This window comes from Indicator indicator, chromosome 5, assembly GCF_027791375.1.
Source record: "Indicator indicator isolate 239-I01 chromosome 5, UM_Iind_1.1, whole genome shotgun sequence".
Classification (NCBI taxonomy): domain Eukaryota; kingdom Metazoa; phylum Chordata; class Aves; order Piciformes; family Indicatoridae; genus Indicator; species Indicator indicator.
The window spans coordinates 24,201,659-24,221,091 of NC_072014.1; the positions used below are offsets into that span (position 1 = coordinate 24,201,659).

At 36.6% G+C, this 19,433-nt stretch overlaps 1 protein-coding gene across 1 annotated transcript in view; it reads left to right on the top strand.

Moving 5' to 3' along the window:
• KCNH7 (potassium voltage-gated channel subfamily H member 7) overlaps positions 1-19,433 on the top strand; it is a 216,346-nt gene that overhangs the window by 178,696 nt on the left and 18,217 nt on the right. Inside the window, exons 10-12 of the mRNA XM_054380796.1 lie at positions 6,037-6,289; positions 9,632-9,837; positions 12,444-12,543. Of these exons, the coding sequence (XP_054236771.1) occupies positions 6,037-6,289; positions 9,632-9,837; positions 12,444-12,543 (559 nt within the window). The remainder of the gene's footprint in view (positions 1-6,036; positions 6,290-9,631; positions 9,838-12,443; positions 12,544-19,433) is intronic.

Consider the following 19,433-nt stretch of genomic DNA (forward strand, 5'->3'; position numbering starts at 1 on the left):
GATTTTTTTATGCATAAATTTATGGAACCTTCTCCTATACACGTCCGAGTTGTCTTGGCCACAGTGATCATGCAACTACAGCAGAGTGCACATATGTGTGAAGGTTCAGAACCAGCAATGCTGCTGTACCAAATAAAGGGCAGGTTCACCATTCCTTTGGTAAGGCTTCTTTTGAGAGAAATTGGCAACTGATCACTGGATGACACCACTGCATATATTGTTCTTACCTTCCCTCCCACTATAACCACTTCTTAGGATCAAAACTGTTCTTCCAGGATAACTATTGCCAGTAATCTTTGAACTAGACAATTAGAAAAGTAAATTAAAAATTTCAAAAATAACAAGGTCTTTACACCATCAAAAAAGTAATCCAGATTAGAAGTGTTTGGAAGAAAAATTAGTAAAAATTGGTTAAACAGAGAGAAGATATAAACATGGTAGAAAGTGGTGCTGCTACTTTTCTGTATGTCATAATAGAAATCATAATATATAAAATATCTTAGGTATGATTAACTGTGAAGCTGTTTTTTTTTTTTACTTTCTGTAACAAGAACACTTAAGACATGAATGCCTACGTTCAATTAAGTTACGGAAAAGAAGACTTCATTAAAAGAAAGAGACTTTCAAGAATGTCAATCTATTTGCAACACAGTTTCTCATCGTATTGTATTTTGTGAAAAACAAAGGCAATTCACAATTTTCCAATTATCATCATATTTTTGAAAAGACATGCATCTAACTGTTGTGTTGATGAGGGAGTCAACAGTCTAAGAAACTGAAATAATTTTCTGTCCTCCTCACCCAGGAATGTATCATATGTCAGAGATCACCTCGCAGATGTACTCAAAAACTGTAATAACTTTATAGATGAGGAATTATCCACTGGAGCTCCAGTAATTTCAACATTAAAATGTCACAGAAATCTAAGTCATGGCAATGACTGAAAGCAAGAGATCCTAATTCTTGATAAGGCTGTCAGACTTCAAATCTCATTGAAAGGTGAATTAGACTCACACTGCTTCTCTCTCAGCACTTTTAAGGACTTCGTTCACATCATAAAAAACTGACTCTGCAACACTTGCCTGTGTGAAGAAAAGGAATCATCAGAAATAGTCCTTATTTTATATGGAGGCCAAGAGATGCTGGAGCAGAATTATTGCCACGTGTGACTTTGTTCATTCTGTTCTAAATGGTGAAAGCCCTTGGAAGCCTTGGAAGTCTTCTGCTTATAGAAATGGTTCATTTCTGTAACTAATTATTGCAGAAATAATAAATTCTAAATTCTTTCTAGAAACAGAACTAGGTTAAAATACAGACATGTTTAGCCTAGATGAAGATGTTATTAAAATCCGAGAGTCAGATGTTTGAGACAGAACTAAATTCTGCACTACTCTTTCCATCAGAGGGACCAGCTACTGGGGAACAGGCATCCTATTTCAAAATCTACGCAGTGCAATTTGTGCAGCTAAAAAAGTGTCTCAGATTAGTGCTAAAATTAGGTGGCAGAAAGATAAAGAATAAAAACATATCTTATTTCACCAAATATATGAAGTATTATGAATTAATTTCTCTCGTTCTTGCAGAACAAACTAAGATGGAAAAAATGTTAATCTTCAAGATAAAATCCCCACTAGAGTGAACCCTCCAAGGCACAGGATTTATTTCCTGTAATAAATTTGAAATTTATTATAAAAATTATTCAATTATTCTGCATTCAGTGATGCCAATGTCAACATATCCTGAGATCTGTATTTAGTAGATGAGATCCAAATAGAAATCAAGTATGTGTAGTCTACAACAAAACCTATATTTATTCTTGCCTCTTTATTCTTTTGGATGCTCAGGGTTTTTTTGCTGTGTTAGTTTTCATGTGGATGTTTCTCAAACAATTTCATGAAAAAAGATCAAGAAAGGGGAGGAATAAATAGTTAATGTGGGGAAGCACCAGGATTCCTCTCTCACTTTATGCTATCTTAACCTGTCAGTTGAACTTGAGAGTCTACCTTTATCTTTCCCTTATATGTTGAATATTTGACACTTGTAAATAAAAGCATGACTGATTCTAGGACAAGAAAGCCTTAGGCAAAATGAGTTTCAACACACCTCAAACAGAACACCACATACAAGAGCCCTTTTGTGCTCTTTTCAACTGCTACCTGGCATTTAATATTTGGTTCCATTCATATTTCAACAGAGAAAAATGCATGACAGAAGATTATATGCAGAATTAGAGGAATATCTTTGCTAGATTGTGGGGGCTGGAGCATCTCCTCTACTAGGAAAGGCTGAGAGAGCTGATACTGTTCAGCCTGGAGAAGTGAAGGTTCATGGGGGATCTCATCAATGTCAAAAATATCTAAAGGGAGCGTGTAAAAAAGATAGAACTAGGCTCTTTTCAGTGGTGCTCAGTAAGGAGTAGAGGCAGTGGGCACAAACTGAAACAAGAGGTTCTGTCCAAACATCAGGAAGCACTTTTTTATTGGGAGGATGACTGAGCACTGGCACAAGTTTCCTAGAGACGTTGTGAAGTCTCCATTCTCGAAGATAGTCAAAAGCCACCTGGACATTGTCCTGGGCTACTAGCTCTAGGTAGCCCTGCCTGAACAGGGAGGTTAGATAAGAAGACTTCCAATGGTCCCTTCCAACCTCAACCATTCTGTGATTCTATAGCATGTAATATTCCTGTGTTTCATGGCAATTATTGTAGCTAATATTCTAATTTGCTTTGTCTAGGATGCTTCCTAAATACTTTCTGTGGGACAGATGTCAAAACCTTTTCCAGGACTGAGAACAGGAAATGTAAAAATTGTCATGGACCTTGTCACTTACCCAAACACAGCACAGTTATCATTTCCCAAAACATTTGCTAGTTGTCTGAGGTTAGGGCACATAATAGATATCTCCAATTCTGTTGTCACAAAGATGTCTGATACATGTACGAGTGGTACCTTGTTATCATCTTGGAAAAGAGAAGTTAATTAAGATGGACTCCCTCATCATTTCTGAAATACCACATTCTTCAAAGCAATATTAATCAAGTCCCTACTATCCTCTCTAAACTTCTATCACTTATTCAATATAAAACATTTTACTTCTCTCTGAATGACACTTTTATCCTCTCTAAGCATACCAAGAAGGTAAACCAACATTATTTGATGTAGAATAAATTTTATTCAAGACAGGAAGAGACAACTGAACTTGGACTTCATAACTATCAATGAGAGACCACTGGAGCCTATGGTCACAGCTTCATAACTTTTATTTCTTTTTTTTTTCTTTTTTTTTTCCTTTTTTTTTTTCTTTTCCAGTAAGGGGGTTGGTTGAGGCTGATTTTATATCTTTGCACATACCTTTTTAAGAAGATCTGTATCTCTTCAGTTATGCATGAATGTTGCTTCTAACATGATGCTAACCATGAGAATGCAAGATTTTTTTCTCACCAGGGCCTGGTGGAATCACTGTTGAGGAGATACTGAATGTAACAATAGAAACAGCAACTGAAACCCAAATCTGTATTAAAATTATTTATTAATTTTGTATTTGTCATTGAGAATAATGCTATTTAATGAGCAAGTCTAGCCTTTACAATTTTCAAAATTTTATTTTTGCATTACCTAGTCCTGCATTCATATAATGTCAAGATTATGCTGGCTGGTTTTACTATTTTGAAGGTAATCTCCTGACTGAAAACTGCATGGATGATTCAGTAATATTTAGAATTGTCACACATAATGTATTGATGTTGATTGCCACATTATAAGAACATGATTTTCAATATAATTGTTCCTGCTCTACACAAAGTCAAAGATATCTGTGAGAAGCAGATACTTCCTTATTAACACAAGCTAAAAAAATCACTAATAAGGAATATTTTCCCAAAGAAATGAAAATTTAAATATTAGGAATGCACATGGAGTCTTGATTTGACAAAATATTTTTTGTACTGCACAAAATAAAAATTAGTTTGGACACATCAAATACTGTAAGTGTCAGCTACAGGACTTGGGTTAAATACCTCATTGCATACAATGTGCACAATACGGTAAGCTCCCTTTAATAATGTAACATATAGCAATGCTTTAGCAAATTAATCTTCAAATCAGCTTCTTTCTTGCATTTCCAAACTTGTGTTAGTGTTCCAAAACTCCATTGGAAATCGTTATTTGTGCACCTGTATAAACATTTGATGAATGTGGTATTAAAGAGTAAATGTTCTTCATCTCTGATGTGTAACAACTGTTCTAGAGTGTAAGCTCCATGGGGCAGGGACTTTTTAATCACAGATATTTGAATACAGGCTAGTACCTTTCAAATGTTATTGGCATAAAAGTAACTATTAACTAATACAACTGTTAAGTGTGTGATAACTATCAAAGTAATTGTTTCTTTAAAGAAATACTCAAAGTATCTTCAGAAATATTAAACAACATACATGGTCTGCATGGTTTTTGCTTAATGGTAAAGTGAAATCCCTTAATAAATGAGATAAACAGAAGCTGATGTGAAAAATTAACATAATTTAACCTTAATGTTGTGCTCCTGACTTTCTAATGATTTAAATGCCTTTACCTGTAAGTAGCTCTGAACTGAAAATATATTTCCAATTTTGAAACCTATAAAAGTGGAGCTCTTCTAAATTATATTCATATAGATGTATAACAAAAGACCTAATCTAAAATAGACCTTTTTTACTCACATGACTAGAGAACAACTTCAAAATAAGCACCTGCAATTTTTCTTCGCCTCTATATATCTGGATGAAATTATCAGTTTCTCAGTATTTTTCAGTAAATAAGTTGTTACAACCCACAATATTTTTATTTCAATATCATTACATTAAAAAAAAAGTTATTGCATACTAAGCTACTTCTAGTGGTGTAGTAAATACTGAAAACAGAATGGCACCACAAAAGCTTTTCATTTATCATATTTTCTTTTGCTTACTGTTGTTGAATGCCATTTTTTTCCTGACAATATATAAATTTCATTTGGTAATGCCCTATACCTCCTAAAATTTGTGTGTTTTAAAACTTTCTGTTTATTATTTCACAGCATTGATTTCCATTAACAATCATAGAAACATTTCGACTGAGTTAAAGGTACCAATATTTAATTTGCAAATCATAGCTTGGCTTGTGTGGACAGAAGCCACATAACAGAAATGTCTTCATCTGCTCCATTAGCAAGGAATAGGAGTTGTGAATATCTTTATATAATGAGAGTGAGTGCACAGACCTTTTTGTGCTGAAGTAAGAATTAATATGGCAACAAGTGAATGTATTTTCTGTATTTTTTTCCGTGCAGGAATATTTACATGTTTATAGAAAAACAGTGCAGAGGATAAACAGGAATGAATTAATAGACTGCTCTAACAACAAAAAGAAACACTTTGCTCATATAGTCATAAGACTGGTAGCACCAGTTCATGTTTTGTTCTTAAAAATATGCAACAGAGGTTACCCATCCCAGGGAAAGCTTATGATCCATAAACATCAGCAGGTAACATAAGGAGTGGTGCATAATAATATCCAGCCCATTCCTTAACACAGCAGGCAGAATCACAAGATGGGCAGTCAGTAGCAGAAATGTTTATTGATATGATAATAATAATATGATATTATATGATCCTAGACAATTTAGAAAAGCTTATACATAATGACCATGTTGTAAGTAACTCACTTTTTTTCTTCTTAAGAAATCTAACGTTACCATGGTACATGAGAAGAATCCCATGGGCTTTACTTCAGGAAATCTCACTTTGTTCTGAGTAAGAGATGAGCAAGAATCATACCAACTAGTCCTTAATAACAAGTTTTGTAAGCATTACATACATTAGTAGGAACATTACTATTCACATTGTATAAGCTTTCTGATATAAATTACAGTATGCACTTATTAAATTGTAACACTCTGAGAGCTCTAAGGGCTACCTCTATTGGTGTGTCACATCTTTCTTTCTGTCCAGGAAGAAAACATTAAAAAAGATAAAGTAACTTTCATAGCATTCATATGAAATCTTTATGCTTGTCTTTCCAGGTCCTGAAGGGGTTTCCAGAATGCCTACAAGCTGACATTTGCCTGCACCTCAACCAAAATTTACTTCAGAATTGCAAAGCTTTCCGTGGGGCCAGCAAAGGCTGTCTTCGAGCTTTGGCTATGAAATTTAAGACAACACATGCACCGCCTGGAGACACTTTAGTGCATTGTGGAGATGTTCTCACTGCTCTTTATTTTGTATCAAGAGGCTCCATTGAAATCCTTAAGAGTGACATTGTTGTAGCCATTCTTGGTAAGTTGATTACAAGGCAGTTAAAAGAGTCAGGGGACTGAAAAGAAATCACCCATCCAGGGGAAGGAAATTTGTAAATATTTCTCTCACTGTTATTTAATATCAAGCAGAGACGTGATTTGTCTAAGGAGCAAAGTCTACATGACAACAATTCATGTGCACCAAATAGCCTATGTCCTTGGATATCTAAAATGTAAGGGCAGGAGTGAGTCAAATTTATCCCCAGATAAGTGGTAAACTGCAAGCAGATATCTAATTACTCCAGTTTTGAGCATGTTGCAAGAACCAAAGTCAAAGTTACCTTTTTGCTTGAACAGTGTTTGAGGGTATTGAGACACAGACTCCCTATATCCTAACTGGATACTTTAGGCATTCGGTATATCTTCTAAAGGTTTTCAGAAATGTCTGCTTCTGCTGAGTATATAGAAAAGGATCTAGATTGATACCTAAGCATAATAACACCACCATTTCCCCAATATTTCTTATTAAGACATTCTTGTTTGTTGCACATGGGAAATTACTTGTTTTCTTTCCCAATGAAGATAGCTCGGAGCAATGTTCCATCCAGCCAGGAGTTCACCTATAGCTGGTTATGGCTCTTATATGTAACAAACAAGACTTCATTAGCTACAGCAATTTAAAAACTAAAACAAATAAAAAACATTCCTAAACAAGAATACTGATTTGTTTCTCCAATGTAATATCAGGTAATAAGAATGCAAATAATAAATGAGTAGATTGTTAAGGATTTTGTTGTATGGAAATCTACAGTAGCTGTAACATCATTTGTAACTTCTACTTTATCATCCACTGTAGGAACTTACAGCCAGAAAAGTAGCTGAAGCAAAGTGTGTCCTGGTAGTAGTATGTTGCTATAGATTGACTTGTGATTGATAATTCGGCTGGTACTTTGCAGGGTGGATACTTGAGCAGAAGTACAAAGCTGTGCCTACAGCAGTCTTTTCCTAGGTTTAGATGGTATTATCAAGATAATTTGCCACCTCATGCTGTTGCACCTCATCAACTTGATCAGCTTTTAGGCACAAGCAAAGCAGGGAGCATACAAGTCTAACTGTGAGGTTTCACTGTGCATGTCTTCCCCTGTGGTTCCTTGAGGATTTAATCTCTTACATCAAAACTTACAAGCTTATGAAGTCATTAATTTCTTCCTGGACCAAAGATGCAGACTTGTCAAATTTTGCATCTTACACACATCAGATCCGTGTGCTATCTTACTGCAGCAGAAACTGAGGTATCTGCAGGGCAATGCCTCTATGTCTCTGCAGGCCTACAGTTTCTCACAACGGCAGCCATAGTATGAAGCCCTTCTCTCCCAGAGAATAGTGGTCCAAACAGAGAGACAGTTGTGCACAACTGCAGCTGAAAGAAACTGCTCTGTATGCCCATATTTGTTGCATCATCCATGAGGCAGGAGCCTGCCTTATAGCTGGCTCCCACCAATGAGTCTGTGGTATCTTGAAGAATCACCTAAAAATAATAAAAGATAATACAAATGAAAATTACTCTGCAATGAAATCACACAGAAACTCAACAGATTATCATCACTAACTAAACATTTTCAGTTGAATTCCTCTGTCTGAAAAACCTACATGCAGATAAGTAAATTAAAAATCTACTCAACTCTGTCTTCTGTGGTTGAAGAGGCTTCAGTTCAACAGAGGTAGTATGGATGAAGTCACCACCCTTAAAAATTGTTGCAACTTCAACACAGAAGTCAGAGTTCTGAAAAATGTTGGGTTTGTGCCCCAGTTTTCCTCAACTTGCCAGCACTGTTAGATGCTGTGGAGCAAGCTTTGATCAGTACTGACCTTATCCTTATGGCTGTGGACCTCAAAGAATCTACCACCTCTTTCAGTCCTGCAGACAAAATCTAAAAATACCATTATCATGTCAAGAGTCATATTGCAGGGAAGGTATTATATGCCTTAAATAGAGACCTCTGCATTCATAAACATTAAGGACAGAAGAACTAGTAGATTATATTGGCTGACCTCTTTCATATCACTGACTCTTGTTACATTTCATACCTTTAATGGTCTGTTGTGTCTAATGATCTGTGTTTGATGAAAGAAAAGCAATGGGTTTTGACCTGAAGACATAACAAGATGAAAAAGTGATCACTTTTCTTGGCAGTTTATTTTCACACTTAATCAATTTTATTGTTAAAAATGTGTGCTTTATTTCCAGCATAAAATTATCTTGCCTCAATTTCTTTCCATTGGTTATTGCTATGTGTTTCTTATTATAATCTAGAGCCAGTTAGCACCAAGTATTATTTCCAGTCTGCAGTATAATCAGATTACCTCTTAATCTTGCTGTTGATAGGTTAAACAGACTGCTCTTTAAGGTCCTCACTGTAAATGGGCCCTTAATCTATATTTTGCATCTTTTAGCTGCTTGCCTGCCCAATTTTCAGCTTCCCTTTTTAGAAAATGGAGAAACCAGAACTAATTCACAGAATCACAGAGGCTTAATCCTCTCATAGGAGAGGATTAATTGCAGTAACCTAATATAAAAGTCACCAATGCTCAACAGAGAGGCAAAATCACACATGTATTCTTTTTCACCAGTCTACTGTTTCTCAGTTGTCATGACCACTATTCCAGAAGTGTTTTCATAGTTCTGCCCTAAGCCCCATTGTGCAGGCAAGCCCACAAGCTTTAGAGCATATTTTCACTAGTCTATGGCTGTGGCTGCTCTGCACTGATGAAGGCTGGGTGCAGATTTGGGGAAAATGAGCAATTAAGTAGAAATTATGCTTTAGCAAACCAGTACCACAAATGTGTCAACATTGATGGAAAGACTTGTAATAGTGTTTGTTAAAGCCAAGATAGCTGGGTTTGAAGAGCTTCTTCAGAATTACTTCTGCATCTTGAAACTTTTGCATACCCTCTGAAAAAGATTTTTAAAAGTCATTTTCTATTACATGTAATTCTCATTAAAATATTATTCCAGGCCAGACAGTTTCTGGACTCTACTAACACAAATTGCATCTTTGTCATCATAACAATATGGTTTAAATCAAAAAATAATATTTTTACAAGAAAAAACAAGGGAACCTGCTCTTGCCATGCTGTTTTGATGGAACTGAAGAAAAACTGTGATGAAACTAGGTTTTTCTTTAGCTTAGTCCAGTTATATGCCTATGTAATTTCACTGACTTTAATAATTTTACTTTTGATTTACAACACATGAGCAGTGGCATGCTCATTGTATCACTTCATATAAAATCAAGTATTCTACAACATTATCTTGAAGATAATGGTTTAATGGCTTATTCATGTTTAAAATAATCATCTGCAATTAATTTTCTTTCTGCAGGCAAAAACGATATTTTTGGAGAGATGGTACATCTTTATGCAAAACCAGGAAAGTCAAATGCAGATGTGAGAGCTTTAACTTACTGTGACTTACATAAGATCCAGCGAGAAGATCTATTGGAAGTTTTGGATATGTACCCTGAATTTTCTGACCTTTTCCTCACCAACCTAGAACTGACTTTTAATCTCAGAGATGAAACTGCAAAGGTACATATAATAAGTGGGGTTTTTTCTCTTAATATTGGGCTAAATCTGTCCTGCAGTAAAAAAAGTGCCAAAATAGCAACTGAAAAAAACCAAGGTTAGCAAAATTAAAAGCTAAAAGCCTGAGGCTAAATCCTGTTTTAAAAAAAATATACTCACCTGATTGCTCCTACTGAAGTCAGTTAAACACAGCAGAAGTCAATGAAATTATTCAGATGATGTTAGTTTAACAGCATTTCATTCTATATTTAAATGGTATTAAATGTTCAGGCAGGGAGATTTTGGATGTTTTGTTAAAGCCATGGAAAATATGGAGGTTTTCAGATGACAATAGCTTGGGTCACCACAAGGAGAATTTTTTGACACTAAACATAATTGTACAGCTGTAAAATAAAGATAAACCAGATTATCTGGATTAATTCTCTGATTAACAATAAAATATGAATTGTTAATTCTCTTATCTTGGAGTGCACCCTGCCTCCTAGGAGACTGAAACTGTACAAGAAACTTTTCAAATTTCACTCAAGTCTTCAGATTTGCAGGGATCTCTTAATCTCTTTTGTCCCACAGTGATCAGCCTAAGCATCGTATTTTGCACAGATTGCACCTTCAGGAAAGTAGAAAAATTATCTGTGTTTCCTTATTTCAGACTGCTGTGTTCAGTCTGAACTGCAAAAGAAAGGGCAGGTTTGGCAAGATAGGAGAGTGGAAAGGCTATTGCCTATCTCATGCTTGTGGTGCTAAAGCTTTCCCCAGAAAGTTGCAGAGTTATGTCAGCAACTGGCTACCAAACATGGACTGCACTGCTCACAATTACTAGGCTACATTTCATTATTTCTGAGATACTGTTGGTTTGTGGTTTCTGACTATACTTTTAAGGAAAAACAGAGGTTCAGTGAGAAGGAACTAACATAATTTGGCCTCTAAGGCCTTTTGAGAAACAAGGAGACAAAGAACACTGAGTTCTGGGCTGTGAATGATAGGTGCATCTTTCCTAATTAAATGTGGATCTTCAGCTGAAATTTTAAAACAAATATAACTTATGACAAGAAGTTATGTTGAGCCTTTTTTAAAATAAAAGATTATTCTGAAAATAAAAGACCAATTCATTCTATTCTTTATTTTAAAAATAATCTTTTTGTGTTTATTGAAAAGGTCATCATTATTAATTATATGCAAAATACAAAATAATGAATTTAGTGATTGATTAAAAACTGAAAGTCCACATTAATATTAAAATTTTAGTCTGAGCAACTATTTTCAGCAATTACGTATCATCAGTGTTATATGATTAATTTTTCTTTAGATCTGATAAAATTGAAATAAAATTCCATCTTCTGTGTTGTAGCATAGAACACACAAAGAAATCCCTCATTGCTCATGTTCCTTAGAAATTTTTCAGTTGTTCTTTCATACTGCTGTACCAGCCACCTAGAAAAATCACTAGATGTCCAGAAGCAGGGGAGAGAAGGAAAGACATGCTCATCCATATCTCTGGGCTTGCACATCACCATTTTCTCTACCAATTGCACTTACTTCCCATTGTCTATTGCTATCCAGAAAATCATCCCTCGAAAGAAATGTGGAGCACAATTTGGTCTTCAAAACTTCAATCAGATCCAGAATTGTGCTCCTGCCCTCCTATTTATGTAAAAGTACCTTTTTCTTCTTGCTATTATTCTACCAGTGGGCCACTACCTAAAAACCTTACTATATTTACAATGAAGGGAATAGAGGAAGATATAAACATTCCCACTTATTTCACTCTGCCCTTCTCGCACATGCAAATCTGCTTGAGTAAGGGAAACCTCACTAGCACAGTGAAAGGAAGCAGGCTGGAGACAATGCCATGGACGTATGCACAAAGAACAGCACTGGTGTTACATTTGTCTGTTTGTAAATTTCTCAGTTTTTAAAGAAACAGAAATAAATGATAAATATATTTTGTATTTATTGTGGAGGGGGAAAAAAAAGACATTTAAAAAAAAAAAAGCATATCCATGTTCTATAGGATGGATAGAAAAAGACAACATTGTGTTCTACTATGTAAATAAGTACCTGAATGAACCAAATCTGATAGAGAGGAAGGAAAGGTCTAGAAAGATAAAACAATGAGGAGTAAAGTGTCTGATGTTTGTCAGCGTTATATTTATTGTTGCAAAATGCAACCTTTATAATAATTACCTGGTAATTAACTATGCATCTAATTACACTTAGTTACCATGTTACTTCTTGCAGTAGCATCCATTCTCCATTAGTTAGGTTTTTTGTGGTTCATTTTCATTAATTCCTCTAAGATTACTTAAACCACATCTGTGCAAGTTCAGGAAGCTGATAAAACAGGGGCACATGTCCATGTAAATTTATTATCAGAATACCTTTGTTTCACTATCAGGTGGTGACATTGTTTTCACTCAATCTGCATGAACTTTGTAATGTTACCATTGAGCAATACCATTAACTGGGGATGGAAAGGATGATATAGATTGACTTCTGTAATATTGCCTTTCTTAAAACTTGAACATGATTAACAGTCAATCACATATTGAAATCCTGCTCTCTTTAGATGGGACTAATCTGTCATTATGTTTCATATTTCATTAATCAAGTCTGACCTCATAATAAGATCACAAACTACTAATGATATGGATGGAGATAACTGCAACCTACGAAGACGGAAATTGTCCTTTCAGAGTGAAATAGAGAAAGGTAATTAACTTCATTTCTTACATTAGACAGCAGTGCTTCATTATTCATTGGTATTTCACTTGATAATTCTGGGTACATTAGGGTCTCATGTTGGCTATTACTGTAGCAGCTCTTGAGAATACATCTGGGCAGAAAAAATACTCTGCACATTGTTCCCTATATGGTTATATATGGCTAGAGTATATGTTTCATCCTTCCATGACATCATAGCTGTCAGTGCAGAGGTGTTCAAACACTATGCTACCTTGTTGCTTTTGCTTTTGAGACAGATATATACATACATATGTATGTATGTATGTAGGTTACCTCTGAAATGTTGTCTGTTTTCTCACAAAACATTTTAAACTGCTTGGAGAAATTAGTCCATTGGATTATTTATTAGCAGCACTGATTTTATTTTCTCAGCAAAGTGCGTTGTTGAACTTGATACTAGGTAGTATTTCTCCCTGGAATAGAAATATTTTGTTGTCAGGAAACTATATTCACCATAGTCAGATTTTGATTCATATAGTAACTGTAAATGGTTGTCCTAGCAAGAGTTCAGGTAACATTTTCTGTGCTTACATTCAACTTAGAGTATTTTGGGAGTGATGCTAATGAAGGAAAATACAGTGAAACATTAAACGATATCTCCAGTACCTAGTACTGATAAATATCAGGAACTGTACATCATAGCTGTGGTCAGACTGCAGCAGTCATGAGGAGAGCTAAGCTGATACAACATTTCCATTTTTATGTAGGGAAAGCACCGTTCCTTGAATAACATTACATGTTTACAGTGCAATGGTTTGTCTGACAAATTACTGTTTCTAGTATGCCTGTCTTTTATGCTCCACAGTTAAACACCAATCATAAATTCAGCATAATACCAATTTATAGAGTTACAGGGTAGCCGATAATAAATAGGCACACTTTCAACATACATAGCAGGTATAATGTTTGATGAAGGAAGACTTTAATCCAGAGTGTGGCTACTCATAACAATGACATTGCTGTTTGATCAAAGAAGAGTCTTTAGGGCAGAAAGCCAAGACTGACAACAAATCTGTCAGGAAAACGTCCCCATGAAATATTCAATCTGCTCTCACAAAGTATCTGTTGACAAAGGCCTGAACAACCTTCACATTTCTTATGAGAAAACAGATGCTGCCACTTAGACAAGATGGAAGTGATCTTTCATGTTGTGCCTGCTGCAGAATTACAAACAGGCTCCTCAGGTGTCAATGTGTTGCCAAGACCCCTAGCCTTTTACGGTTCTTGTCCAGTAAATTACACTGAACATCCTCTTAGACACATCTATTTGCACATTACTTTTGAAGGAACATAATTCCCACAGTTTTGTCTTTGGAAAAAAAAACAACCAACCAAACATATGAACAACAAAAAATCTGCTTTGGGGAAGCAGATACACTGGTTACAAGCTCCTTAGTCCTAGTAATGACTATATAGTATCTAGTAAATGTCTGAGTTAAATGGATGTGCAGTACATTGGAAGGCCATCTGAGAAGATGCAATCGTTTAGAGTTCTTTAATAAGAGCTGAGTATACTTGTGTGCCACTGGCTTGCTGCTGCTCTCTGGTCCCTGCTCAGATTCTCTGTGTGTTGCCATAGTCACAGCAATCACCTTGTAGTAGTAGACCTTCAATATCTGTTCTCTGTGACCCATCCTACATCCTGTATGATGCTGTAGAGTACTACAGGTTACTGCTGGCTTGTGAAGTAACATTCTACTGATTTTAACACTTTATATGTAAGAGGGACTGGCATCATATTTTGATCCAGCATAGATAGTCTCTAAAATATAGAAATATTTGGGGATGATCCTGCAGTGTATTAGATGAACTGAAGTTGAAAAGACAGAATTCCTGAACATGCAAGCTGGCAAATGCATTTCTGGTCACAGTATTCTTGCAGATAAAAAAATACATGTTCTACAGCAACTTTTAACAATTGTATTTTGATTTCAAAACTAAAGTTTGAATGACACAGAGTCACTCAACATTCTCACTTTTATATTTTAATATTTTACATCTCACTAAATTCTTATCTATTTGTAATTATTGGGGGGGAGGGAGGAGGGTTACTTATGAAATGGTCTTTTCGCTGGCATATTATAGCATATTATGCAGCTTGAAATCATATCACTTCCATCTTTAGTGTGATCATCAGTGATTTTCTCCTCTTTTTTAGTGCTAAAAATGAGATTGTGTTATCTCAGGCTTTAGTTCATGCTAGCTTGATTTGGATCTTGTTGCCATGGTAACTCTTCCTGCACAAGTTTTATCAGGGGTTAAAAAAAATCAACACAGCTTTCTGTTATGCATCTGCCGTTTATACCCCTACTTTTCTAATTCCATGAAAGACCTTCTCACTCTACATATACATATAACCATCATTTCTTACCTATGTCAATAAAAATTTATCTTAGGTAGTACATTGGACTTTGCCATAATGTGATTTTCAAGAGTACAAGGTTACCTGAGGAACAAGCTTGCTCTTTGATTTCCAGAAAGGACTGCAGTACCACAAGAGGTCCCTTGCAAAAATTAATAAATACACTACCTAGTAGCTTATTCTCACTTTCACCCAAAAGAAATTCATTGCAGACCTTTCAGAATAATGGATTACATTCCTTGCACAGGTGCAGTCTTAGTCAGTAGCTGTAGGTGCTTAACAGTTAGCCAAGAAACTTTCTCCATGACTGCTTAAAATAAGCCTGGCAGTTCCAAACAAAACTCTCAGCTGGGTTGGCAAGTTAGTCTCCTGCTGAAAACTGAGGGATGACGAGCTGCTCCATCTGTATTCAATTGCCTCATTCAACAGTGCAGAATACAATCCTTTCTTGCCCATTTCTCATTTTCCTCTAGTAGTTCTGTGGGAGTTAGGTAATTTCAAGGGAAATACATAGCAAAAGAAGTTTCTTTTGCTCTGCTAGATCTGAGTGCAGATTGATTATCCCACGCTGAATGGGACATCATTGGAGTTGGTTACATCAATATGAAATCCAAACACATAGGTGAAAACTGCAAATATTGTAGGCAGAGAATAAGTAAGCTCACTAACAGCTAGAAAATTTGAGGCATTGAAAAGTCTTTTCTGGAGTTCAAGCAATATTACCTTTGCCAGGATCGTGGTTGTGTTTTCTTCTAGTATCTTAATCTTTGTTTGCACTGTTTCAGTGTCCAATTAGTCTCATTAAAAGCTATTCTTTGCATTTAACTTGAACTCACATAACAATTAGCTGAAGGCTATCAAAATTCTTGACCTATTCTGGGCAATCACAGAATTTTCTGGAAGCTCTAGAAGCGATCATATATTAAATTCTTTCTGGATAAAACTGATTTTTGAGGTAGAACTGCACTTGTTACATAGCAAATCATAGCTACCCTTTGTTCTTTTGACAGGGCATAAAAAATCTTTATATCATATCCAGGGTAATTAAAACACTAACTAAATAAACCGGTGTAAACATACTAGCTGGGAATTTAATTATGACCTCACTGAAACAAATCTTTATTCTGGATTTTTATCTGTGATCCAAAAACAATAACATTATCCTACAGTTGAGAGGATAATAAAAACTCCAATGAAGTTATATTGTTAAATTAGTAACCAGAGATTCATGTAGCTAGCACTCCTTCAGTTTTTGCCAGATGGCCCAGGAAACTCATAAGAAAGAATTTTTATTTCCATGGATGTGTTTTTAAAAGGCCACAAAAGAAAGTCCTTACAAAATCTTGTTGCACGATTACTGCATACACTTGCCTCTTGTTGACACAGACTATAACAATCAATTGGGATATGAAATGCATTTTGCAGTGTTTTATTTTTATCATGTTGTTAACTAAGTAAATTTACATAGTACTTAATTTTAATTTGAAGAGTTATGCTTCTTGGCTAAACTTTTCCAAAAGTGTCTACCGATCTATTCTCAAAGTAAGCAGAGTAGCTAGAGCTCTAACTTCTAACTGAATCTTGATTAGCATAGCTACCTTAAGTGTGCAGTGCTTGTAGGTAATATACAGGCTAAGAAGCCAAACCATATTAACATAGCTTTATTACACAAGGCATCCAGAGGCCATGGCTGGCAATATAGAAGAGAAAAAAACCTCTCATGAACTGATTCTCCTGTCTAAAAGTATGAAGTGAAGCAGTAGCAAGAGAATGGGGAAACACCTCCCTGCCCCTGCCCTCTCCCATTCTTGTTCCCTTTCACCACCTTGCTTATTTAAATGCTTACTTTATGAATAGTCTCAGACAAGTACTGTGCCGTGTCCCCAGAAAGAAAGTAGGGTAAGGATCTGGATAAAAATTTAAGTTCTTGATTAACTATGTTGAGTTGTTAGTATCACACTGATGTAGTTTGGGTTTAATTAGAAAACAGTTTCTAATACTCAGCCAGAGTGTCAGGTGGTTAAACAACCAGGAAACAACTAATGCCTTGGCAGGCAGCTTATGGCTTGAAATAAGATCTTAATTCTTGAAATCTTACTTTTGGCATGAAACCCCTAATAGAAAGTATATGGTCATCAGAGAGCCCATCACTGCACTTTTCCATCTGCTTCTATTATTGTTATTGTTATTGCTGTTATCACATCTTCCAGGGAAGAGTCTTGCCTGCAGGAGCTGCTCCCAGACAGGCTGTTTTCAGAAGCCAAATATTTGATGAAAATGTATGCAGTCACACTTAGCCAACCTCTGAAAATAAAAGTTAACAATTGTACTACGGTGAAAGCTGGATTCCTTGTAAAAGAGAAATGTAAACTTGATAGGAGAACTCCTTTGGCCTTTGGCCTAAATTCATTCTGAGATGCATATTTATAATTCTCCATTTATGAATTTTTAAGTACAGTATTGTTTCCTGAAGTATAAATCATGAATTGTCCTTTCATTATTATGTGATAATCATTAAAGTTGGTACAAAGCCAAACAGAGCAAAGAAAAATCAGAGAAAAGGCTGCTACTTCCTCCCTAACTTATCTCGTACTAAAAATGGCACAGAGGAATAAATGAAGGTTTTCATACAACTTTTCAATTCTTGGGTTTTTAAATATGTCTTGTTAAGTTATTCAAAACTAGCTCATTTCTTAGTCTATTTAAAAATAGGAACGTAGATCCTTATGGAAAAATTACCCAGACTTTAGTTCAGGATTGTGGGGGAAGATTTCAGCATCTCTTTTTCTTCCCTATTTCCAGAATCACCCAAGCTTTCATAGCTCAGAGAGAAAACACAGCAAATGGCATGCTAACTTACTAAACTCTTGCTGAGACAGAACAGTAATTCAAACAGCTCCCTCCAGTAGAATTCATTTCCTCCACCTTCACTATCCAAACTTACTGGATATTAAAATCCAAAGCAAATCATGAAAAATTAACAGGAATTGCTATAACAATGGAATTTCAGTAGTTTTTATCTATAGGTTTCCCTGTGAAGATGCAGGAGCTGCCAAATTATGAATTTAATTGGAATTAAAGGAATCTTCTATGATTAAAAACCATCACAGAAAAATAAGAACTTTAAACATTTTTACTACTAAGAGGAGAAAATGTTCTAACTTTCCTAAAATACCAGTAACCTACTTTTCCTAGGAACAGAAAACTTCCTGCATTAGTTTCTAGACACACATTGTTTTTCCTTGGTGTTAGCCAAACATCATGCACATATAGAACCATAGAATCATAGAATCAGTCAGGGTTGGAAGGGACCACAAGGATCATCTAGTTCCAACCCCCCCGCCATGGGCAGGAACACCTCACACTGGAGCAGGCTGGCCAGAGCCTCATCCAGCCTGGCCTTAAACACCTCCAGGGATGGGGCCTCAACCACCCCCCTGGACAACCCATTCCAGGCTCTCACCACTCTCATGGGCAAGAACTTCTTCCTCACATCCAGCCTGAATCTTCCCACTTCCACCTTTATTCCATTCCCTCTAGTCCTGTCACCACCTGATAGCCTAAAAAGTCCCTCCCCAGCTTTCTTGTAGGCCCCCTTCAGATACTGGAAGATCACAATAAGGTCACCTTGGAGCCTTCTCTTCTCCAGACTGAACAGCCCCAACTCTCTCAGTCTGTCCTCATAGAAGAGGTGCTCCAGCCCTCTGATCACCCTGGTGGCCCTTCTCTGGATACGTTCCAGCATGTCCATATCCCTCTTGTAATAGGGGCTCCAGAACTGGATGCAGTACTCCAGGTGGGGTCTCACCAGAGCTGCATAGAGGGGGAGAATCACCTCCCTTGGCCTGCTGGCCACACTTCTCTTGATGCATCCCAGGATCTGGTTGGCTTTCTGGGCTGCAAGTGCACATTGACAGCTCATGTTGAGCTTCTCGTCCACCAGCACCCCCAAGTCCCTCTCCTCAGGGCTGCTCTCCAGCCAGTCCCTGCCCAGCCTGGATTTGTGCTTGGGATTGCCTCAGCCCAGATGCAGGACCCTGCACCTGGTCTTGTTGAACCTCATGAGGTTGGCTTCTGCCCACCTGTCCAGCCTGTCAAGGTCCCTCTGGATGGCATCCCTTCCCTCCAGCGTGTCTGCTGCACCACACAGCTTGGTATCATCAGCAAACTTGCTGAGGGTGCACTCAATGCCTCTGTCCATGTCACCGACAAAGATGTTGAACAAGACTGGTCCCAGGACTGAGCCCTGAGGGACTCCACTTCTCACTGGCCTCCATTATTCAACCATATGATTTGTAAATAGGGGAACACTTGAAGGGAAACACAATTATCACAGATGTGAAAGAAAGCAGGAAATAAATGTGTGCTGGAGAATATAAGCATTGCCACACCCCAGGTTTTAGGATGTAAGCCTTTGCCAGTATTTCAGATTTTGAGGTCTGGCAGGTCTACAGGCAGCTGCTGTAGCAAGCTGCTGAACAAGGACTTATAACAC